Source organism: Moschus berezovskii, chromosome 7, assembly GCF_049115385.1.
Source record: "Moschus berezovskii isolate FMDL1 chromosome 7, NW_MosBer_1.0, whole genome shotgun sequence".
Classification (NCBI taxonomy): Eukaryota; Metazoa; Chordata; class Mammalia; order Artiodactyla; family Moschidae; genus Moschus; species Moschus berezovskii.
The window spans coordinates 92248840-92274716 of NC_142466.1; the positions used below are offsets into that span (position 1 = coordinate 92248840).

Here is a 25877-nt window from a genome sequence, read left to right on the forward strand (position 1 = left end):
ATCAAGTGTTGTGAATGAACAGGGAATTGTGTTTGGGAAAGGGTCTGTGGAAGGAAATGACTGTGAAAAGCGCTACATCCCACTCTCTCCAGATAGATGAAACCACTCTATAAGGCTCTGATGGATTTTGGTTTCTACTGATTAGAGTTTATCCTATTAACCTTTATAGGTAATTTAAAGACTGGGGGCCTCTGAACTGGGACCCCCAGAGTTTTTCATTTCTTAAGTAGTTTTTACTGTATGCCAGCCACCAACCTAGACCCTTGATACACAGATGAGCAAGTTGTATGCCTTGTCTGGTTAGAGATGGATATGAAGGGAGGAATATTTGGCCCCAGGGCAGTGGCATAGAGGTAGCCTTTTTCTTTGAAAAAAAGTTTTTTTCTTTAAAAAAGCATAGTTGCCTCACCCTGAACAATCGTGTCGGTTTTTGCTTATTCCTTTGTGGTTGTATGTACCGAGTATTGTGTTCTGAAATGGTTTTGTTTAATATTTTGTTCCAAGCTTTTCTCAGGTTTCTTCACAACATTGTGTAGTTTCTGTATTTGACTAGCTCCTTAATATTATTTTTTCCATAGAAGTCTGCCTTCATCCTTCTTATGCTCCCAGCAGGTTTTTATCTGATAGGTTGGTTTCTTAGGCTGTATTTCCTGGAGTAAGATTACTCCAGGGTCAAAGAGTATGAGTGCTTTACAGCTCTGGAAATGTATTGCCTGTTGTTTTCCATTGCCAGTAGCCTTCCTTGAGAACCTACCATAGACCTGTCCCGCCTGCTGTGACTCCATCACCTGCTGCTTACCCCTGGGTCACTAAGATGGGGCTGCAGATGACACCCTCACGTCTGAGCCAGTACACTTGCTCTTCCCCTGCTTGTTGAACACCCGTCTGAGTGACCACACAGGCCTGGCTCCTTTCCCCTTGCAGGGTTATTGTGGGGGTAATGAGGTAATATGCTGTGAGGCATGTAGACAAAGGGTGCTTAGAGAGGATGTCTCTGGACCGCTCTTGTCCTGGAGCTGGGCAGAGCTAGGTTCTGAACTGCTTTTAGCCTCAGTTTCCCAGAAGAATAGGTTAATTAAACTCTCTGGCAAAACATACATTAAACACTGACTCAACTCATACCTTTAATTCTGCCCCATCTGGTGGTTCAGTGGTAAAGAATCTGCCTGCCAAAGGAGGAGACACAGGTTCGATTACTGGGTGGGGAAGATTCCCTGGAGAAGGAAATGGCTACCCACTCCAGTATTCCTGCCTGGGAAATCCCATGGACAGAGGAGCCTGGGAGGCTATAGTCCATGGGTTCAAAAAGAGTCTGGACATGACTTAGCAACTATGTAACAATGTTACAGGATATCTGATTCTATGAAGCAAGTAGCCATGCTGCCTTTTCTAGATCTCCTGTGAGGGGAGTGGAGCAACGGAATGCTACTTACAGTCTCTTTTCATTTCAAAAACCTCTTAGGAGATTGTACAGACTTAATGTTAAAGATGTCTGGAAAACAGGAATCACTGGTGATTTTTAAAGCCTTAAGACATTGCTGTAAATATAAAATTCTGCATAATAAAGTAATTTGAGGTAGAGAGCATGGACTTGAAGATTATCATTTCTAGATGCAGCTGGCCTAATTTTAGAATTTTTTAAATTATAGTTTTCTGTATTCTTGCATCCGTACATGACTACTGGAAAAACCATAGCTTTGACTAGACGGACCTTTGTTGGCAAAGAAATGTGAGGATTGGACTATAAAGAAAGCTGAGCACCGAAGAATTGATGCTTTTGAACTGTAGTGTTGGAGGAAACTCTTGAGAGTCCCTTGGACTGCAAGGAGATCAAACAAGTCAGTCCTAAAGGAAATCAGTCCTGAATATTCATTGGGAGGACTGATGCTGAAGCTGAAGCTCCAGTACTTTGGCCACCTGATAGGAAGAACTGACTCATTGGAAAAGACCCTGATGCTGGGAAAGATTGAAGGCAGGAGGAGAAGGGGTTGACAGAGAATGAGATGGTTGGATGGCATCACTGATTCAATGGACATGAGTTTGAGCAAGCTCCGGGAGCTGATGATGGACAGGGAAGCCTGGCGTGCTGCAGTCAGTGGGGTCGCAAAGAGTCAGACATGACTGAACTGAACACATGTTCATTCTTATTTTCCCATACGCTCAGTGCTTCAGGATCTATATTAACTAGTAGACAGATAGGTGATGGATAATACTTGGCTTTTAGTTTTGTTTAGAAAATCCTTCTGATTATTTCACCTGTTTACAGCTATGATCTTCTTTGCAGAAATGATGTTGGTTTCACCGAGAGTGTCTGACTTCTCCGTTTGTCTCCTTCCTTCTCACTTCATTTTCCTCCTCTGTCTTCCCCTTCTCCCCGCCCCCCCACCCCCTACCTTCACAATACTGTCACAGGGGACCCTGGTGTGAATTTGATAAGAATTGAAAATTAATCTGCGGTATGGTTGGGACATAAGTCACTGACCGGAGATACTTCTTACTGAAATTCTTATTTGAGCAATGTGCCTCCTACTTTATTATGGCAGTTTTGACTATTTGGCTCTCTCGCATATCTTCCATATCTGGCAGTTGCAGATTCTGTACAAATATGTCTGCATATTGAGCACATGCTGCAGTGGTACTGGCCTCTGATGAAGTGCTCTTCTTACTTGCACAGGTTGCACAGAGCATTGAGGACCATCATCAAGAAGTGATCGGTTTCTGCAGAGAAAACGGCTTCCATGGCTTGGTTGCATACGACTCTGATTATGCACTGTGCAACATCCCCTACTACTTCAGTGCCCACGCCCTAAAGCTGAGCCGGAATGGGAAGAGTCTCACCACGAGCCAATACCTGATGCATGAGGTTGCCAAGCAGCTGGACCTGAACCCAAACCGCTTCCCTATCTTTGCCGCTCTGTTAGGTAAGTGGCAGTGTTAAAGCTCTCTCATTTTGTGAAAAAGTTCTGTGTATCAGGAACATACTGATATTTTTCTTTTTTAATTTCAGTGCTAGAATATTTTGGATTGTGTCTTAAATTTTAAAAAACCAGTGAATGGGCTCTTCAGTAACATTCTTTACTCATTGTTGTTTTTTGCTGATAATGTGCTTCTTTCGTTCTTAAGTGTTTGTTTGTGTATTATTTCGTCTAGGCCAATAAACTAATTTTGGGGAAAAAAATGGTCTTAAAGTTTGGGGGAAATAACATTTAAAAATCACAAATGCTATTACATTCTCACTGTGAAAACCATTTAAACCTTTCACACAAATTACAGAAGAAAATTTGCTGTGAAGTTACACTGTTCTGTGTTCCCCTCGTTTTCAGGATTCTCACTGCAAAAGGAAAATAACAGAAATAAACTATCCTATCTTTGTTTCCGAAGGCTGCATCTTAAGTCAATGTATAAATATTTTTAAAAACTCCCTTGGAGGAATTCTTTATTCTGAATATCTAGGAAGGATTAAATCTTGTTTTAACTAAGATTTTATATATAAATTTTTCTCTTTAAAATAACTTGGTAATAGGTAATCTATTTATCACTTTATGTCTGTAGTTTGTAGTTATTTCTATCTTTTCTGTCAGCTTCCCTTTCTTGTGCTTGGAATGTGCATGTCTCTTAGCTACTTGAGTATCTGGCTCTAGTTTGCTAAGAGTTTGTAAAAATTGTGTCCACAGTATAAGTAAATGTGTTCTGAGCAAGACCCTTCTTGAGTAAAACCCAAGAACTTCAGTGATGAGATTGAGAGCTGTTTGGGGTACTCAGGTCCTCTGAGAGATGTGTGGTCTTAAGAAAAAGTGAGGTCTTACTGTACTCTCTCAGTTTCTATTCTGCAGTGCTTAGCAACAGTATCTGCTTGTGCCTATGAGGGGGACTATATTGTGGGGTCTTTTAGGAATTTCTAATTAGCAGATTTTTCAATAAACATTCCAAAAGACTTATATACAACTAGAAATTATAGTGAGGGAGCCATACTTTTTCATATGTTATTTGGTGATAACATTTCAAATTGTGTAACTACAAATTAATAAAAAAAATATTCTGATTTTACAAGTTGTCTTTATTTGGATCCAGTCTCAAATACATGTCTTTAAGTTAGTACTTGGCTGTTTTCTGTCCATTTTCTTAGTGAACTCTTGTGACTTGGGATTCAGAGGATTAAAACCTAATTTCTAAATGCATATAGTACTTTTATGTTTTCAGATATTGAAATATAAAAGAATATTTCCTCACATGTTAAAAAGTGATGAAGTGGATGGACACATGAAAAGTTTCATATTTACTTAAATGTTATACCCATTGACTTGGGCATGTTAATTGAATTTAAAGTAATGGGAATATTGTATGCTTTTAGAATATGGATACCTTAGCTACCCTGGGAAGGGTATTTGTTTATCTTATTTAAGAAACATTGAATAAATTTCTTGGGAGATAATACCAACTAATAGTTTATGAAATATTAAAAGAAATGAAAAATATTAACATTGTGAATAATTTAGTAATGAATTAATTTAAGGCTTGACATTTCTTCAAAAAAGTTAGGCAAATTATAAACTCTTAATTGGGTGAGCATTTTTAGAGCATTTTAGTTTAGATTTTGTGTGAAAAATTTAGTATCCTCAAATGAGAAATACTGTTTTTCCTTTTTTAAAAATAGAAAGTATAATTTCTCCTTTTTGTAATAGAAAGCATAGCAATATAAGATGTTTTGTTTTAGAAAAGTTGAGTGAAATACTCATTTAAGTATTTGGCCCAAGTTTTAACAGACTATATTTGATGTTGGAATTGGCTTAATATTTTTTCAGATAGTAGCTTCAAAAACAAATCTCAGATACTTTATACTTCACAGTAAAGTTCTGCACTATCTGTGAGCAGAGGAAAGCAATACAGAACTCAGTAATTGGACAGTTTGGGCCTCGCTTTGCCCTCGTGGGTATCATGACAGTTTGGTGCACCTGTGTCATGTATCTGTGTTTAGAGTATTATGATTAGCAATGCTGAGATGCACTCACCTTGTTTTGCCTTCTGTTAGCAGCTCAGTAATGCATCTGCTTAGTGTGGAGGTGACTAAATCATAATATACAAATCACAGAATTATTTAGGAAATTATTGCTTTTAAGTTGTATCAAAGCAACTAACAAATATGTTAGTATATCAGGCATCCAAGCATTATATTGAAGGGAAAATGTTCACCCCCAAAATGTAGTTTCTCAGCTGAATACAGTTCTTCCTTGTGACATAGCCCTGGTGATATTGCAGAGAGTTGACTGACACTTCTTGGGTGGCAGTGTAGTCTGTGCTTTGTACATCTATTTTGTGGGTGGTGCTAGAAATTTGAGAGGAGGGTGTTGATTCATGTCACAAACTGCAAGCATTGTCACTTAACCTTAGGTTTTATAACTGTGTAGATTCTGTATCTGCTGTCAAACCTACTTCACAGAATGCAGTTTGAGCCATAGTCTCTCATAAACACATGAAAACTTATATCAGATTGGTATTTGGCATCTGGCATTATCAGACTGACCTTAATACTGTGTTGGGGAGTTACTTAGGTTTTTTGCAGTTTATTCAGTTTGAATGCTGTTAAGCCTTTAATGGAAATGTACTTGAAGCAGCTTCAAGAAGTTGGCCTGCTGTATGTTTTGTGTTAAAAGATGAAGAAATATTCTCAATGTCTGTGTGGAAGTTTTATGTGGTGTATTAAATGAGGTGGTCATAAGGAGTCATATTGCAAATTCTAAAACTAACAAAGATGATCTACAGATTATAACATGCAGTGATATTAAGTTTCCCCCGTGTCAGTAATGGCTTTTGTGGTATCCCTGTTTGTATTCCAGGAAATCACATTCTACCTGATGAAGATCTGGCTTCCTTTCATTGGAGTTTACTTGGTCCAGAACATCCACTAGCTTCACTTAAGGTACAAATTCATTTTATTTCCAACATTTGTTGCTTTTCCTTTTACTTTCATAGTCTAAGTAATGTTTCTTTATTGTAGAAGGAAATATACCACAAAATTAGCAATATCATGCTTCCTCCTAACTTCAGAATCTGTGCTGCCTTAAAAAAAACAACCTACCTTATATTGTTTCCAGCACCTATATTTTAGGGAAATATATATAAATGCTTTTTAAAATTCCCTCAGTTGAATTCTTCATGTCATGTACCTAGATAGGTATAAATTTTTAGCTAAAGTTTTTATGTATTTTCTTTTCTTACAAATATTATTTTTTCAATAGATAATATCATCTTCCTTTATGGATCAATATCTTAGCAGAGTTTGATAAATTTCATAATTTTCTTACAGTTTTCTAATATTGTAAAAATCTATAGTTTTAATGCTTTTTGAGTGATCGAGGAGACCTGAGTTGATTAGAAAAATGGTCTATTTGTACTGTTTCGTTGATATTTATTTTCTTATTTTTCTCCCCTTCCTGTTTGTGAAAGTAATGAACATCCAAGAAGATGCACTTAACTTTGATTTTCTGAAGTGGGAGGGTTAACAGTTTGATGTGAGCATAGTAGTAGAATGGTTTGAGTCACTAGGGAACTTGTAGTTGTGAGTGGCTTCCTGTGATTTTCCGAATTCCCTTTGCTGGGTAAATTGGTGTGGGTTCTCTGCTGTCAGTGTTGTGGTCATAGCTGCCACTTATTAGATAGGGAGTTGGGAATTCTGAACCTAGACTGGCCGGTGACCTGGGCCTCAGTTCCTTGTGGTAATGCGGAGGTTGCATGGAGTGGTTTTTGAATGCATGTTTTCCTATTGTCAGAATTGTCCTCCAAATAGGATTTTCAGTGTTTAGCTTACAGCAAGCTTTTGTGATCCTTGGAAGTTCAGGTGGCAGTCCTCTCCTGCCTCTTTCATCTTGTTCCTTGGTGCCTGCTGCTGCTGCTAAGTTGCTTCAGTTGTGTCCGACTCTGTGCGACCCCATAGACGGCAGCTCACCAGGCTCCCCCGTCCCTGGGATTCTCCAGGCAAGAACACTGGAGTGGGTTGCCATTTCCGTCTCCAGTGCATGAAAGTGAAAAGTGGAAGTGAAGTCGCTCAGTCGTGTCCGACTCTTAGCGACCCCATGGACTACAGCCCACCATGCTCCCCTGTCCTTAGTGCCTAGAACCCTTTTTTTTTTCCCATTTCTTATTGATGAGCCCTGATGTTTTCCTTTTTATCCTAACAGTTCTTGGTATGGGGCTTTTCGGCTTCTGTCAGAAGGTCAGTTTTTCTCCTTTTGTTTGAGATTACTTGTTTTCTTTTGCCTTTTTTTTTTTTCCCGCCTGAAGGAAAACAGCTCTCTATTTGCTGTTGGCCAGAATGTTCTTCATGTGTGTTTTCATTTACAAAGTACTACAATTTGTAAACTTGATTCCAAGCTCCTGGTGATACCATTAATGACTTGCAGAATGGGAAAAGTACAGTCTGAAATCAGGTAGATTCAGAAGTATTATGCTCATTAGCTTATTAGACAGTATGCTTTTATAAGTTGAGACAAAATGAAAGCTTGTTTTTTACAAGGTTTGTATTGTTTTGAGTAGCAGGGGTGAGTGAGAGGCTCCCAGGATCCCCAGACTGTATCATATGTTTAAAGTGAGCTCGCCTTATTTCATGTGTCAGAGGTGAGATAGAAGTGAGGAACTGTTTGAAGAATTATTGGAAAACCAGCTCAATCCACTGGTAGGTCACAAGCATCATTATCACATATTTTCCCTAATAGTTTGTTAATAGAAATAAAAATATATAAAAAGTTGAAATAGAAAATATCTATTCATATATCCATCACCTTGGTTCACCTGTTGTTAACAGTTTGCTGTAAAGTGTATTTGTATCTGTGTGTTTGTTTTTTAACTCAACTATTTGGAAGTAAGTTGCAGACATCATAACACTTTACCTGTGAAAACTTTGGTTTATATCTGCTGCTGCTACTGCTCCATCGTATCCAACTATTTGTGACCCTGTGGGTAGCCTGCCAGGCTCCTCTGTCCATGAAATTTTCCAGGCAAAAATACTGGATTGAGTTGCGATTTCTTACTCCAGGGGATCTTCCCGACCTAAGGTCTGAACTAGCGTCTTCTGAATTGGCAGGCAGGTTCTTTAGCACTGAGCCACCTGGGAATCCCTTGGTTTATATCAACACCACCACCTATAAATAAGGATAATCTCTTAATTATATTATTGTTATCACATCAACTAAATTAATGTCATTTAATATAAGTCCACACTGACATTTTTCTGTTTTCTCTGGAAGTTGTTTGTAGGATTGTTTTGTGTGTGTGTATTTTAACATTATTTATATATTTTTGGTTGCGCTGGGTCCTCATTGCCGTGCACAGGCTTTCTGTAGTTGTGGTGAGGGGGAGCTCTTCTTTGCTGCGGTGCGCAGGCTTGTCTCTATGTAGCTTCTCTTGCTGTGGAGCACAGGGTCTAGGCACATGGGCTTCAATAGTTGAGGCTCGTGGGCTCAGTAGTTGTGGCACACGGACTTTGTTGCCCTTGGGCACGTGGAATCTTCCCCGACCAGGGATCAAACCCATGTCCTCTGCATTGGCAGCAGTTTCCTATCCACTTGTGGGTTTTTAAACAAATCAAATATCTTGTATTATCAACATGTATATTTTAAATATTAGCTAGATATTTTTATGGCATAATAGCGAAGCAGTCCAACATAATTTTTCAATGATTTGATAAGTTATAGGATTTTTTTGAAGTCACATTATGAAAAGGAAAACGTCTGGCTTTGAGTTAAAAAATTGCAAAACTTTTATGTTTTGACCTTTATACATAGTTTCTGTGTGTAGTATAATTTTAACAAAGACTGGGATTTTTTTTTCTTTTTAATTGGAGTATTACTTTATAATGTTGTGTCAGCTTCTGCCATACAAAACCATGAATCAGGCGTAAGCATACATATGTCCGCTCCCTCTCAAACCTCCCACCCACCCCCCAACCCCATCCCATCCTGTCCCTCTAGGTTGTCGCAGAGCACAGTGTTGAGCCCCCTGTGTAACACAGCAACTTCCCACTCTCTGTTTTACAGATGGTAATGTGTATGTTCCAGTGCTACTCTCTCAGTTCCTCCTGCCCTTTCCTTCCCCCGCTGTGTCCACATGTCTGTTCTGTATGTCTTTGTCTCATTTTGCCTTGCAAATAGGTTCATCAGTACCATTTTTCTAGATTTCATACATATGCATTAATGTAGGATATTTGGTTTTCTCTTTCTGACCTCACTCTGTGTAACTAGACTGTGGGATATTGAATATGGTTTTTTTCCTCATAAACGTTACTACTGTTTAGAATTGTCTGTACCCATCTGCTTTTTTAGTTGCTTCTTTTTCCCAGTAATAAAACTTAACTACATCTTTTGAAAATTTGGTTAGTTGTTGATTATAAAACTTTCTTATGATTTTTATTCCTTTTCAACAGAGTATGTTGTATACAGTTTTTAAGGATACTTGATTTTGCTTCCCTGATTTCAAGCATTCCTTTTCTCCTACTTTATTTTGCCGAAGTATTTCACTGAGTTCATATCTACTAGTTTATTGTTCACAGAGGGTTGGTGTTATATGAACTTATTATCTAATAAATTCAAATCCCCCCTTAATGAGTAATGTCATAATCTTATCCCTGTCAACATTTCGACATCACCATCCACAGTGCTGGTTGGGCCAATAGGAGAGCGTGGCTGGGGCTCTGGATTCAGAAGCACAAGCAGAACCTGGAGTGGCTGGTGATAAACAGCTGAGGCAGTTGGATCATGAGGTGATCCCCACAGAGAAAGCTAGGAAGGGAGCAGAATTCTGTTTTATGTTGCCTTATTACTCAGGGATAGTGCTCACTGGAGTAGGAGTGCAATGCTAAACATATTTAAAAACCTAAAAATCAAGTTAGGGCAGTAGAAAAGAGGAAGTTAAGGCAGCCAGTCAAGTTTTTAAGCTTTTCAATACTTGTTTACATGTTAAGAACTTCTAGTCAGAGGGCATCAAGTTTCTTAGTTTTGGAAGTAAAGTATATTTTGTTTGTTTTCAGGATAGCTGGAACCCATTTTAAGTCACATCGCATTCTAGAAGCAGGGGTGGGAGTCCTTTAGGATGTTAGGTGGTCAGCTCTGCTTGGGAGCACCTCCTGGCCATAAGCATGTGCCAAATGAGTGCCTTTTTTATATGTGCTTTTTGAATTAAAAAAAATGGTTTTATGATTTTGAGTCCTTGAACGTTATGGAACTTTTTATTTGGGTTTGGCATTGAATTTTTTAACTGAAAGTGTTTTCTTAAGTTGAATCATAAGTTGCAGGCCTTTGTATTCATTTTAATGCTTTTTGTGTTCCTAAACTTCATATTCAGTTTCATGTATTTTGAGTTTTATCCCTGTCAGTCATTCATGACCCCAAGTATTTCCTGCCCAGAGTCCCTTTGTCATTTCCCCTTTGCAAGTTTTTTGCTCACCTTTCCTCTCCTTAGACCTCCTACAAGTGTTGTTCTCCTGTATAGCTCTTCAGGTTCTATTTTGATCTCTCTAAACCACTTCCCCAGTTGTGGCAAGCAGGCAGAGGAGACCTTCCCCTGGACACAACTGCCCACGCCACCATTACCACCCCACTGCCCCAGCCCAGCTCTGCCCATCAGCCACAGGCCAGGCAGGTGCTAGTTTTTCTTGAACTCCTCCCTGTGCGTGTCCAGTTAAAATGTCTCCTCGAAAACTTCCTTGCTTGCTTCTGACTCTTCTCAAAATTTAAGTCCTAGCTCTCGTACATGTCTCTTTCTGATTTAAATAGTCTTTAGTGTTTATACCTCTACCTTTGGATTCACTTTTTTAGTCACCTTCCTTTTCGAGCAATATCTTTTCCCTGAGGCAGCTGTGTACCAGGACATTCTAGCAGGTCACCTCGGGAACGTTTTGTTTTAAATTTACCTAGAATTTTACTAAAAGTTATCTCTATATGTTTTCCATCTTACTGCCTGCCACCAAAAGTCACTGAGTAATCCTTTTTACAAATGTCTTTAGGGACAGGATGTGGCGGTTGACCCTGGGGAGGAGGGAGTCTGGTTCTCAGAGAGTAGCATGTCAGGGTCCCCAGGAATGTGGAGGTGGACAGAAGAGCCATCTGTGTCTCATCGTGCAGGCCACACAACCCCAGCATTCCCAAAGTCATGGCAAATGGCACGGCTTGCAGCGGCCCTCAGAATGAAGCCAGGACCTGAAGGATCTCCTCTCTCTTGGTTTCCCGGAAGGGGCTCCATGGGTGGCACCTGCACCTGCTGACCAGTGTCCAGCCAACCAGTGATTTTCATCTCCACTCTGCATGGCCCCTCTCTGGGTTTCACACCATGGAGCCAGCTTCCAGAGAGAAGAGCAGCATGATTTCAGGCCTTTTGACGTTTTATGGTGTATCTAACATACTGTGCAACTTTACTAGAGTGAGGTTGGTGATCAGACTTTCTGGAATCTTTTTTGAAAGAAAGTTGAATATAAATTGTGCATGAATAGAAAGATGGGCTTCGTTTATTTAAAGAGTTCTACCTTTTAAGGCATTGCAAGAGATGGCAGCATGGGCACTATAGGACATTCTAAAGAAGGAATTCCTGCTTGTATATTAGTGTTAATTGAAGTTAACTCATACTTTTTTTCCCTCAAAAAGTCATTGTATCGTAAGAGCTAAAAAGTACTTCCTAAAACCCAAGGACTTGGGGGCTCTAGAGAAAATATTGTTAGGGGCCTAGAAGCTTGAAAAACTCAACCATTATGGAAACCAGTGTGGAAATGAGAGCTCTTTATAATTTCACTCTTGGAAGAGAACCACTTTGAACAGATTGATATTTGTACTCCGGAATTTTTAAAATGTCCACCCTACTAGTATTATTATTACAATGTCAGGCATTCAGTGAGCTGCACATTATTAACAGTCTATGGAATTTCAGTGCACAGGTTCATGGTGCTGGGATGTAAGCTTTTAGGTCGTGGAAACTTAGGTAAGAAGTTTTATTCTTTGCTCATTTAAAATTTATATAAGGAATCCTTAGATGGAATACAAGACTGAACTCAGAAGATGTTTGCTTATTTGTATCTTATCTGAGCTTCTTTCCCTGTTCCCAGTTGCTTTTAGACTAAAGATGGAAAGCTTGGTGTTCTGGGGAATCTTCTGGGATCACTGGGACTCAATAGCTTTTCTGTCTTTGGACAGAAGTCACTTTGCTGGGAAAGAGGGACAGAGTCATGGGAGGAGTCTGTGTTTCCTAGTTGTTGCAGGGTTACTTTTAGCTTAGCTCCTTTCTGTAGGGACTGTGCCTGCCCGCAGAACTCTTCCTGAGTGAGCCGAAATGCATAACCTGGTCAGGAGGAGAGATTCACGGTCCAAAAGCCGTCTGAAACATACAGAGTTTGTAGTGGCTGACTTCTCATGCCTGCGGTGGTGAGTGGTAGCGTAAGTTAAACAAAAGAAAGCCTACTGGAGTACTTTTGGTTTCTTTGTTTCTTCTCATGAGCTGGAATCTTCTAGTCTTATGTTAATTAAGTGACATATCCTCAGTTTTTAAAATGTGTGCAGACACTTTCAAGTGTATTTTCTCCCCTCTGGATCCAGAACGTCAGCATTGTTCCTAAATAGGTCGTCTACATCTCTCTAACAGAAGAGATCAGTTCTGAAAATGTGCCTCACTTGGCAGCTTCCTGACCCTGTGTCTTGTGTGCATGCACCTGTACCCCTCACCTTGCCAGTGGTCTCTGCCCTGAGTGGTTGTAGGCATCTCTACCAGAGATGGCACTTTTCTTGATACTAGCCCAATCTGGGGCCAGGAAGATGTGACAGAACTGGGGTTTGCTGGCAGTTTACTTCCAAACTGCCATTCCTGATTAGAATGTTCTTAAAATTTTCTTTTTATAACAGTTTTATTGAGATACAATCAGATGTGATAAAATTTACTCCTTTAAAATACAATTCAGGGCTTCCGAGGTGGCTCAGTGGTAAAGAATCCAGCTGCCAGTGCAGGAGATGCAAGAGACATGGGTTCAGTCCCTGGGGTGGGAAGATCCCATGGAGTAGGAAATGGCAATCCACTCCAGTATCCTTGTCTGGAAAATTCCATCAGTAGAGGAGCCTAGCGGGCTACAGTCCATGAGGTTGCATAAAGTCGGGCACAACTGAGTGATTTGAGCACGTACACAAAATGTATATTCAACGGTTTTTAGCTTTCACAAAATTTATGTATCTGTCATCACTTGTGTAATTTTAAAATACTTTCATTCCCCTAAAAAGAAACCCAGTACCTCACCTGCTAGCAGCCGCTTCCTACTTCTCTCCCTCCTCCACCCCTTGACAACCACTAGTCTACTTTTATCTCTATGGATTTGTCTCTTCTGGACATTTCATGTAAGTGGAATTATATGACCTCTTGTGTCTGGTTTCTTTTTTTTGTGTCTGTGTCTGGTTTCTTTCACTGAGCATTTTTTTCCCCCCAAGGTTCAGTCACATTGTCACATGTATCGGTACTTCATTTTTTTAATGGCCAAATAACAGTCTGTTGTGTGAGTATACCTACCACATTCAATCTGTTCATCAGTCAATGGACATTCAGATTGTTAGCCACATTTTGGCTATTGTAATGCTGCTGTGAATATTCAGGGACAAGTGTTTGTATAGGCACATTTTCATTTCTCTCAGGTGTGTACCTTGGACCGGAATTGCTGGCCATCTAGTAAACTTTTTGAGGAACTACTCCACTGTTTTCCTCAGCAGCTATACTGTTCACACTTACCAGCGATGTGTGAGGGTTCTTACTTTTCCATGTCCTCACCAACACTTGTTGTTGTCTGTTTTATTTCTGATTGTCACAGTGGATGTGTCTTAGTGGATGTGATATGGTTTTGATTTGCATTTCTCTGATTACTAATGATGTCGAACACCTTTTCCTTTGCTCACTGGCCATTTGTATACCTTCTTTGGATAAATATTCATATCTTTTGTCCATTGAAAAAATATTTTTATTATTGAGGTATATGAGTTGGGTTTTTTTTTTTTAATATATTCTGAAATGTAAGTCTCTTATCAGATACATAATTTGCAAACACTTTCTCGCTTTTTATGGGTTGTCTTTTCACTTTCATGATGGTGTCCTTTGATAACTCTTTAGAGACTCAGGCACGGTCATGTACTAGAGTTTACCCACAGATAACTTGGCTGCATATTCTTTCTTTGTCTCGAGCGGTGTCTACTATACTGCAGCCTTCTATGCCGAGTCACACACTGGGTCTTCTCCCAGAAGAGTTCTGATTCTTATCTTATACTTAATATCCTTTTGTCTCTGTTGCTTCTATCTTTAGTATTCTCACAAGCTGACACTTCGCTCTTTCACCCATCATGGGGCTGTCTGCCCATTTACTCTTTGTTTCTTTCTTCCCCAGCTGGCCTGGACCTCTTGATGGGTCATCTCGAACCAGGTGTACCAACAGCACCCTTCTGTTGCTCCTTCTTCCATCTCACCCACCTAGCAGACTTCTCCACCCTAGATAGTACTATTTAGAGAATATCTTGAGAACCACACAGCTGATGGATGCCACTGCAAATTTATGATCTAAGTTAAAGAAGGATCTAAATAAATGAGGAAATGTATGTGTTTATGGTTCAAAAGACTGTTGTTATATAGATTTACTACATCCTCATCAAAATCCACCCTGGAGAAGGGAACAGCTACCCACTCCAATATTCTGACCTAGAGAATTCTGTGGACTGTATAGTCCATGGGGTTGCAAAGAGTCAGACACGACTGAACGATTTTCACTTCACTTTCACTTTCACGTCAAAATCCAAGCAAGCTTTGTTTTAAAGTGGAAATGAAAAGCTGGTTTTAAAATTTATGTGGAACTGCAGAGGACCTAGGAGAGCAACACAGATGTTGAAAAGGAAGAACAAAATTGAAGGACTTAGTGTTACATAATTTCAGTATGACTTTAAAGCTATAATAATCAACTCAGTGTAGTACTGACATCAGAGTGTTGAATAGATCAACGGAACAGAGCAAGTTTAGAAGTAAACCTGTATATACATGGTTAGTTACCTTCACCAGAAGTCCATAAGTAACTCAATGGGGAAGGGTTAGTCTTTATAATAGCTGGATATTCATTTGCAAAAATTAAAAATATAAAAGTTATTCTAGAAGAAAATAGAAGATCTTTATGACCCGGAGTTAGAGATGTCTTAGTTAAAAGAATGAAAAGCAAGCAACAACAGTGAGAGGAGCTATTTGCACGACACAATTCTTACAGAGGACTTGAATTCAGAATATAGAAAGAGCAACACAGTAATAAGACACACAGCCCAACAACAAAGAAAAGATGGGCAAAATTGGGAATAGACATTTTACAGAATATTCAGTAAGCACACAGGAGATGCTCCATGCCAGCAGGTAATGCAGATCAAAACCACCACGAGCTGCACTACTAACCACTAGAATGGGTGAAATTAAGGAGGCAGATGATGAGAAGTGTCAGTACATGTCAGCACCAGCAGCTCTGAGATGTGGCTGTTGGGACGCAGAATCCAGAATGGTCACTTTGAAAACAGTCTGACAAAGTTTCTTACAAAGTTAAACATACACCTGCCATATAACCCAGCAATCCCACTACTAGACATTTACTCATGAGGAATGAAATCCTCTGTTCACACAAATGAATCAGTCTGAGTCTCTGGGCAGCTTTGTCTATTGTAGTCTCAAAGACACTAGGCAGTAGTCAGTTGGCGAATGGATGAATAAATTGTGGCACAGTCTTACAATGAAATGCTGATAGCAGAGAAAGGGACCAACTAATTTCTTACAGTATGTATGAATCTTAAAACATTATCTCAAGTGAAGAGTTGAAAACAGAGGAAATAGATTGGTTTTATGTAAAATCCTATAAAAGGCAAAAGTATAGTGATAGAAAGCAGGTTAGTGGTTGCCTAGGGCTATGATAGGAAGGGGAACAGGAAACTGAGGTGATGGAAAAATTGTATTTCATAATTGTGGTAGTGGCTTCACTAATTGGAGAAGGAAATGGCAACCCATTGCAGTACTCTTGCCAGGATAATCCCATGAACAGAGAGAGGGCCTGGCAGGCTACAGTCCATGGGGTCACAAAGAGTCGAACATGATTGAGTGACTGAGTATACACCACACTAATGTATGCATTTGTCAGAGCTCAGTGAATTATCTGCTTAAAATTGGTGAATTTTACTTTAAGTAAAATATCTCAGTAAAGCTGATATTTAAAATTACGGTCTCCAGCTTCAATCCAGCTATCAATATCAACAGTCAGTCTTTTTATTCTCCTTAATATTTATCTGAAACTTTCATCATGTCTTTGGGCCTCTCTTCACTTTCACACTGCTTTCTCTTACAGAGAGGTCCTTTATCTAAGGATGATGCGAGTCCTCAGCTTCTCGTTCCCCTGTTTGCCACCTTCTTCTTCGTCCAGGCTCACTTTACTTCCCTTTTCCCGCCTGAGACTAGACTATCCTGACATTGTTGAGCCCGTGTCACTGAATGCATCTGGGGAGCCCTTCCCTGCCTCATCCTGTCTACTCCTTGCTCCTGTGTAGACACTCCATCTTTTGGTCCTTGATCCTCAGTTTGTAAATGTGGTCTAGTCTCCCCTGTTCTCCTAACTCTCTTTTTTCATCCTCGAATCTTGCAAGAGCAGTCTTCTGTAGTGTCCCCAACAGCTTAACCCACCCTCACTGCCCGCTGTGCCCCTCGCCACCTATTTCGAGCAGACACAGGTGGGTCTTTGTCCAAGGCTGTGGATTTGACAAATGATTTGTCAAATGATTTTCAGCCTCTTTGTAGCATTTGACAGTGTCAGTCATTCTTTTCTCTTCACCCTTCTGGGAAATTCCTGCCTTGATTCCCAGACCCCAACTTCATTCTGTATTCCTTATTTATGCATCCTTTCCTCTCCTGTGAGCTGGCATGTGCCAGCTTGATTGCATGTGCATTCCCTAGGGTCCATCTGTACCTTGCTGTAATCCTCACACTCTCTTTCTGGCGTGTCTCATTTGCCTTTAAGGTTATTAAGTGTACCATCTCTGTGTTGATATTCTCCAGTGTACTTTTTCCAGTGAGACCCCGTTCCTTGAACTGCAGGGTGTATCCTACTGTCCACTAAGCCATCTCCACTTGGGCACTCCACCTGTGCACCAGATTTGGTGTTCCTAAAAATGTCATCACCCTGCCTGAATGGTTTTGTCTTCCTGTGTTATGTTTCTCAGCTGATGATACCACTGTCCCTGTAGTCATCAGGTTAGAAATTGGGAATTATATTTGATTCTTCCCCTCTGTGGGTCTAACTCATCTGACCTTTCCCAACTTGCTCATCCTATCCTTCTCTACCACCTGTGTTGTTGGTGGTTGAGTTTGAGCAGGAGCCGCTAATGTTCCCTCCTTTGTTCCTTCGCCTTCATGCCCACCGTCCATGTGTCTGTCACCAGTCCTAATCTCATACCCCCCCTGTTGACAGTCTTTCTGTAGCTCCTTTCATCGACAACAGGAGTTTGGATTTCATGGATCTCTTGGGGGGAAAAAAAAGTTGGGAGGGCTACTGTTGTGTTGCCAACTTCTAATTTTTCTAAATAAGAATGTTAGAAGAACAAGGAGCTCTCTATCGACCATCATTTTATAGAAAAGGACATTTAATGCTAAAAGAGGCATAATTTAGAAGATGACTAGGCTGGAGTGTGGTGGTCAAGTGTTCAGTCTGCGGGTCGGGTAGTGGCCCAGCTACTCACTTTGTTGGCTCCTATAGGTGCCTTAATGAGCTTCTGTCAAATGGGAAGTACATTTAAGAGTGTACCTCACAGCACTGTTTTGTGGATTAAATGAAGTGATGCCTGCGATGAGCAGTTTGTGGCATACAGTCTAGAGGAACTCAGTCACAGGACCTTGCAGCCCCAGCTGGATGCAGATACTTCTGCAGGAGGGAGCCCCAGCCTGCCCACCTTTCCACCAGAGCCTCTGGGGACCCTTGCTCACAAAATGTGATGGAACTTTTCTTTGTTTACAGTTAACACTTTAAACTCAAATCTGTTGAAGTCTTTGGTATGTCTGCATAACAGTTTCCACGTACAGAGCTCTCATTTAGCATTGTGGGTGATTAATTGCATTTTAGCATCCTTTTCAAGCTTGATGACACTAGTGGTAAAGAAACTGCCTGCCAATGCGGGACATGAAAGAGATGCGGGTTTGATTCTTTGGTCAGGAAGATCCTGTAGAGAAGGGCATGTCACCCTCCTCTTGCCTGGAGAAGCCCATGGACAGAGAAGCCTGGTGGGCTGTGGTCCATAGGATCACAAAGAGTCGGACATGACTGAAGCGACCTAGCATGCACACATGTATAAGATATTGATTCATGTCATAACTTTTCAAGAATCTCAAGGCATAGCCATTGGTAGTTATCTAATGATTATAGTGTTTACATGTTTTCCTTACTCTTGACTCTTCTAGAAACTACTAGGTTCCAGGGTGTATTCAGTGATGCAGTGGTTAGAGGGCTTATTACAACAAACTGCCTTAGCCCCCTCATATAACTCTTTTCATTGGTCTGGGGGCGCCAAGGCTACACTCAGTTGGATCTCAGGGCTACACTTTGAGAATCACAGAGGATGCAGAAACCTTTTTACCTCCTCAGCTGGGCCATGATTTTCCTCCAGGCTGTCCTCTGAGGTTTCTTTCGGAGTTTGGTCAGCATTTTTTTCTCCAATAAGAATGTGAGCTTCTTGAAGTCGAGTACTGGGGAGCTGCTCCATGTTCTCATTTCTAGAACAATGCCTTCCTCACAAGTGAATGTTGATCAAATGAGGTTTCTAGTTTTATTCCTGAAAATTGCCAAAATTTGGCAAAATTACCAAAATCATTTCCACTTTGCTGTTTTCCAAATGGCAGTGAAGTGGGTCAGGATTTTCTGCTTAAGCAATGATATTAAGCAAGAGAGTTCCAGAAAAACATCTATTTCTGCTTTATTGACTGTGCCAAAGCCTTTGACTGTGTGGATCACGATAAACTGTGGAAAAGTCTGAAAGACATGGGAATACCAGACCACCTGACCTGCCTCTTGAGAAACCTGTATGCAGGTTAGGAAGCAACAGTTAGAACTGGACATGGAATAACAGACTGGTTCCAAATAGGAAAAGAAGTACGTCAAGGCTGTATATTGTTACCCTGCTTATTTAACTTATATGCAGAGTACATTGGAGAAGGCAGTGGCAACCTGCTTATTTAACTTATATGCAGAGTACATTGGAGAAGGCAGTGGCAACCCACTCCAGTACTCTTGCCTGGAGAATCCCATGGACGGAGGAGCCCGGTAAGGCTGCACTCCATAGGGTCGCGAAGAGTTGGACACAGCTGAGCGACTTCACTTTCACGTTTCATTTTCATGCATTGGAGAAGGAAATGGCAACCCACTCCAGTGTTCTTGCCTGGAGAATCCCAAGGACGGTGGAGCCTGGTGGGCTGCCATCTGTGGGGTCGCACAGAGTCGGACAGGACTGAAGCGACTTAGCAGCAGCAGCAGAGTACATCATGAGAAACACTGGACTAGAGGAAGCACAAGCTGGAATCAAGATTGCCGGGAGAAATGTCAATAACCTCAGATATGCAGATGACACCACCCTTATGGCAGAAAGTGAAGAAGAACTAGAGACTCTTGATGAAAGTGAAAGAGGAGAGTGAGAAAGTTGGCTTAAAGCTCAGAAAACTAAGATCATGGCATCCGGTCCCATCACTTCATGGCAAATAGTTGTGGAAACAGTGGCTGACTTTATTTTTCTGGGCTCCAAAATCACTGCAGATGGTGATTGAAGCCATGAAATTAAAAGACACTTACTCCTTGGAAGGAAAGTTATGACCAACCTAGACAGCATATTAAAAAGCAGAGACATTACTTTGCCAACAAAGGTCCGTCTAGTCAAGGCTATGGTTTTTCCGGTAGTCACGTGTGGATGTGAGAATTGGACTATAAAGAAAGCTGAGTGCTGAAGAATTGATGCTTTTGAACTGTGGTGCTGGAGAAGACTCTTGAGAGTCCCTTGGACTGCAAGGAGAACAAACCAGTCCATCCTAAAGGAAATCAGTCCTGGGTGTTCATTGAAGGCACTGATGTTGAAGCCGAAACTCCAGTATTTTGGCCACCTGATGCGAAGAGCTGACTCATTGGAAAAGACCCTGATGCTGGTAAGGTTGAGGGCAGGAGGAGAGGGGGACGACAGAGGATGAGATGGTTGGATGGCATCACCGACTCGATGGACATGGGTTTGGGTGGACTCCTGGAGTTGGTGTTGGACAGGGAGGCCTGGTGTGCTGCGGTTCATGGGGTTGCAAAGAGTCAGACATGACTGAGCGACTAAACTGAATTGTGTTCATACTGAGTTGCATTTAAGAAGAGGTCAAGAGAGAGTTTGGGAGTAGTAGCACCAACGGTCTCAGAGAAAGATGTGGCTGCTCACCCTGAGCTAGATTTGGAAGGCTGGATTGGGAATGAAGCTGGGGGAACGAGGAGGGGGTGAGGTGTGAGGCAAGAGTCTGTGCCAAAGGAAATTATAAAGGATATAGTTGACGGTGGTATTAAATTAGCTGCTCAGAAGGATTCAGGGGCCCTCTAATGACAGGATCTGTTCACTTCAAGGATTTTATAGCCTTAGTGTTGTAGAAGGTAGGGGTAGAGAAGACAAGGAGATGCATAGGAACAAAAGTGACAGATTGTCCTTTTCATTTGAGGTGGGTGGGGCAGCGTGCGCCTGCCCAGTCTGTTGTGAATCCCCTGGGAGAGGTGCCTGCGCCATCCCATTAGCTCCCAGCTCCTGGAGAAAAGCCCTTTTCATATTGTGGACATTTTTATTTCTAATAGACTTTTGTTCTCACTATGTTAATTGTCATTTGTTCTCTATATAAACTCTTTCTGCAATGGTTGGCTTTTCAGTACTCTGTGCAGTGTAATGAGGTAACCACAGACTTTCAGTCTGCCAGGGGGTGTTCTCTGGCCAACTAGCCTCCTCCTATAGTCAGAGACAGAAGGTTGAGGCCCAGAGAAGGGGTTGTCCAGGGGCCTCAAGTCTGGTGGCCATTGCAGGCTGTCCCCTTCCCTGTAGTGTGTGTTCCCTGAGAGTGAAATGTTGATGGAAGGAGGGCTCAGGGTTTCTCTTCTGGCTTCTCATTCCTGGGGCCGCCAGCAACTGGCCCTCGTTCCTGCCCTGGCTGTGGGACTATTAAACACCCCAAAAGACAGGGAGTAGACAGAGCTTCCATTTCTCCCAGACTGACTGGAATGTGCTGTTCCAGGGACCTCTTCACCGTGGAGCATGTGTATGTCAATAGTTTTTCATTCTACAGAGGGCGAATTGGGTTTCTAGGAACGTGCTTGTGGTCTGCAGCCATGAACATCTTCCTAGTTCCCTGGAGTTCATTATGATGGGATCGACCTTTATCAAACACTGACCAGAACAAGGAGACAGGCTGTTCTCTAGGAGACAGAGCAGCTATCATTTTTCAAACGTGGAAAACATTATTTAAAAAAAAAAGATTGCTTTTCCAAAATGAAATTGAATGTACTTTTGTGCGTCTGAAAATTTGTGATACTGTAATAGTGTAAGTATCTTATTTTTCCAGAGGTTCTTCCATTCTGTTTACGTTGAGTTTCTCTGATTTTCTTTTGTTTTTTCTTTCATTTTTTCCTCTATTATTTATGTTTGGTGTCTTAAAATATCACAGTTACTAATCTTACAGTTATAGAGATCACAACCAAAGTGGGTCTCACTGGGCTAAAAGCACGGTGTGAGAGGGCCATGTTTCTTCTGGAGACTCCAGGGAGAGTGTTTCCTGCCTTTTTGGCGTCTGTAGGTGCTGTATTCTGTGGCTCATGGCCCTTCCTCCATCATCAAAGATGTTAATGGCCTATAGAGTTCTGCACTCCCTCATGTGTGAAACCTGCTCCTCTGCCTTCCTTTCTACATTAGAGGATCCTGTGATGACACTGGGCCCATATGCATCATCCAGGGTCACAGCCTGGTCTGAGGTTAGCAGTCTGTCCATCTCTTCCCTCCTGCTGTGTAAAGTACCACATTTATAGGTGTGGTGGGCAGGAGTGCACAGCTCTGAAACCACAACATTGGCCTTTAGAAGTTTTTGCCATCTTATTTATCTTTATGATCTTTGTGACTAAATAGGACATAAAGCATCATTTCATACTATCATTAAATTAAAAAAAAATTATAAACAAAGTTTGTATGTGATTCATCTTTGTTTCTAAGAATATGGGCATACCTTAATTTTGCTAAATCAAAGTATCTTTCTTCATGTTTTTTCTTTTTTTTTAGTTTTGTGAAAAAGTCCAAAAGAAACCTTTTTTTAAAAAAAATTCCTTACTTACCATTTCCTGGTGTCAAGTGTAAAATATTCCTACACTTTATTCCATGTGTCTTTCACCAGATGTGTCCCGCAGCACTCAGGGATACTGTTTTCCATCCATTCCCAGCTGACCTTGGCTCTTTTAGTGGACTCGGGAGCTTGGGGCTGCTTAGCCTCCTGCTGGCTGGTGTTGAAAAATGAGAGGCACCTGTGGCCCAGGGCTTCTCTGCTGTGCTCACGTGAGCAGGTTGCAGACATCTCTGATGTGATGGAAGGCTGTCAGATGCTTTTTAACGTAGTCTGGTTGAAGCTGCTGAGTTGTATTTCAACAGTTGAAAGGGAGATCCAGGGCTTAACCCTCAGACTTTCAAAGTCTTAGGGACAAGAACTTACAAATTGGTAATAAGCAGGCCCTTCTAAGGAAAGCATTACCTGTAGTTTCTGGGCCCTGTGTTTGGAATAAGTTTATTGATATGTGTGCTTGTTTTCTTAGGTCCGGGCCCACCAGCTGGTCTTACCACCGTGCGATGTGGTGATCAAGGCTGTGGCTGACTATGTCCGCAACATCCAGGATACCTCGGACTTGGATGCCATAGCTAAAGATGTTTTCCAGCATTCTCAGGTAGAAATGCAAGCTCTTGGGTAGTGCATTGTGCTCTGCTGTGTGCTGAATTTGCAAGGGTCTTGAGAGGCACACACCAGCCATGCCCAGGAGTGCTTCCAGCTGTCAGGCCTCGGTGCTAGCCAGGAGGGCTGGCCCCTCACCTAGCTTCTCCAGCCTCCCCTCCAGCCTGGACAAATAGTAAGGCCTCTGCTGCTCCTAGATACTCCATCATAATTCAATGGGATTTCTACTAAGACAGACGTGTCAAATGGGCAAACAGAATTGTGGATATCTGATTTGTCCATCCCTCCAGGTGATGGTCAGGGATTTCTTCTTCCTTTTTTGGAAAGTAAGGAATTCAAGGGAGGTTGGACTTTAGTAGAAGCGATGAAGTTTGTGTGACTTCCTGTTTGCTCTCTGAAGAGCTAAAATTATACCTCCACTTTGCTAGAGATGGAAAGTAAAACCTTTGCAGGTAGCATCAGAGACCTTGCCAAGGAAAAGTTGGAGGACTGCATCTCAGAACTCAGGTCTCCTGACTGCCATGTCAGACTCTGATAAGTACAGTGTTCTAAGAGAATTAATGTTTGATTTGTTTCTTTAATAATAATCTGTTGATTTTCCTTAAAAGTTTTAATGTTTATTCTAAACTCTCATCTAGTTTTAAAGGCTACAGACTTATACATGTGTTGAATTATATTAATATACACATGACCAGTGGCATACTAATTTACAAAGGTTTTCCTGCATTTGTTTCAGTCTAGAACAGATGACAAAGTTATTCGATTTAAGAGAGCAATTGGATATTATTCAGCGACTAGCAAGCCTATGGCATTTCACCCACCACATTACTTAGGTAAGTAATTCGTGATGCTAACCATGCAATAACCAAAGAGATTTAAATATTCAGCCAATAATCTTGTGAGTTTATTGTTTTGAAATAAGATTTCTATCATTATACAAATAAGTACTAGCAGAACTTCCTGGTAAGACTCAGTAGTAGTTCCTGGAAGCGTTGAAAAGCAAGAGCAAACTTACGAGACTTAAGAGATTGGAAGAGAAAAGGATGCGGCCATAAGGACTAAGGATGGCAGTAATGGTGATGCTTAAATCTGTGTCTGGGAGGTGTGGTCTTACAGAGTAGACCAGGGACACAGAAGACCCCCCACCCCCGACCTTTCGGTGCCTTCAGCGCAGGGGATTGATGTCTCCTCTTTGTTGCCTTTTTTGGCAAAAGATCAGATTTCTCTCAGAGAGTTGAAATTGGGGAATTAAAAACAATTGTAAACTTCCTGAAGGCTGCTTGATAGTAAATACCTCATGGGAGGTTGTAAAACACTAACCCTAAGTACCAACCTCCTTCCTAAGTCAGATTGCATTTTTTAGGGTCCAGATCAGTAAAGCTATGAGAAACCATCCTGCCAACTGTTGTTTCAGTTGTGCTTATTTTATATAATGAGACTGTCAGAGGAATGAGACTTTTAAGTGATATCATATTAACCCTGTGGTTGAAAATGTTCCTAACAGTGTCCTTTGCATTCACTCACCCATTTAAGCACAGTGTGACTGTGCTGTGTATGTGGTTGGTGGGGGCGGGGCGGTGGGACGACACAGATACAGGTAAGTGCTGGCTTTTGATGGCAGTCTCTGTGCGTGGGTAACAACAAGTGCATATGGATTGTGACTATGGACAAGTGAATATGCTGTGTGATCAAGGAGGGAACAGGCCATTTCATCTGATGACCCAGTTCCCCATCATGGGATACCCACCCCCTGTCCCTAGCCATTTCTTTTCTTCCCAGCAGTCAGAGTAGTGTTTAAAAATGTCAGTCAGCCTATTCCATTCCTCTCATGCTTGTAACAAACTCCTAACTGCATACCTGCTTCCTCCCCCCACATCAAGCTCCTTCTCTTGTTGGCCTCTGCCCTTCACCCTCCAGGCCCTACCTTCTTTCCTGTGTGAAATGTACTGTACTGGCTCTTGCTGTGGGGTCTTGGCACTGACTGTGGACGTAGAGCTCTCTCTCCCTGACTTGCTGTGCCTGGGGCATTCCCATTTCTGTTGTCCAGGCTTCACTGTCACCTTTCTTGGCTTCACTAAGCCATCCTGTCAAATGATTCTCTGCACATCTCCTCAGACATGCCCTCCCAACCCCTGAGAATGTCAGAGGTCCAGGGATGGACAATCCCAGGACCTCAGCTGCCGCCTTCATCCTTTACAAGAGTAGGGAAATATTTGCCCAAATGACTTAATCCATGAAGAGCTGTTGAATCAGGAGAGTGAAATGATTAGATGTAACTTAAGGTTATTCTTGGAAGGGTGGACAGGGAGTGCTGGGCGGGGGACTTGATACCACGTGTCTCTTCAGTTAAGATGAGATATAACAGGGGCAGATCGTGGTGGCTGGGTTTTACTGCTGGCACAGGAATAGATGCTCTTGAGACAGGTGAGTGGCCGGGTTGTGGACATCTCTTTTCCATTGCCTCCTGGCTTTGTTTTTCCTGTTTTATTAAAATGGGATACTTATGTTAATATTAAAAGGGCAAGTATAGGTAAAGTGCTTAAATGGGTGCTTGTTACAAGCAGATACTGTCATTTTTATTCTTGTAGGAAGGATGACTGGCAAAAGCTCTGAATGTTGAATGATCAGATAGCCTGAAAGAAGTTAACACAAAGATGTACTTGGTACCTCGTATATCTGTCGTGATATTCTAGTCCTCATATGACAGTTGTACTTTAAACATTCATTATAATATACTTGGGACCAGGCTTCCCAGGTGGCTCATTTTGGTAAAGAATCTGCCTCCAGTGCAGGAGATACAGGAAACTCAGATTTGACTCTGGGTTGGAAATATCCCCTGGAGGAGGAAATGGCAACCCACTCCAGTATTCTTGCCTGGAGAATCCAGTGGACAG

General features: G+C 41.4%; 1 protein-coding gene across 2 annotated transcripts in view; it reads left to right on the forward strand.

The window, feature by feature from the left end:
• FAM120A (family with sequence similarity 120 member A) overlaps positions 1 to 25877 on the forward strand; it is a 120500-nt gene that overhangs the window by 23266 nt on the left and 71357 nt on the right. For both annotated transcript variants that reach the window (XM_088838147.1, XM_088838148.1), the window contains exons 2-5: positions 2675 to 2921; positions 5835 to 5917; positions 22850 to 22978; positions 23720 to 23816. In XM_088838147.1, coding sequence (XP_088694273.1) covers positions 2675 to 2921; positions 5835 to 5917; positions 22850 to 22978; positions 23720 to 23816 — 556 coding nt within the window. The remainder of the gene's footprint in view (positions 1 to 2674; positions 2922 to 5834; positions 5918 to 22849; positions 22979 to 23719; positions 23817 to 25877) is intronic.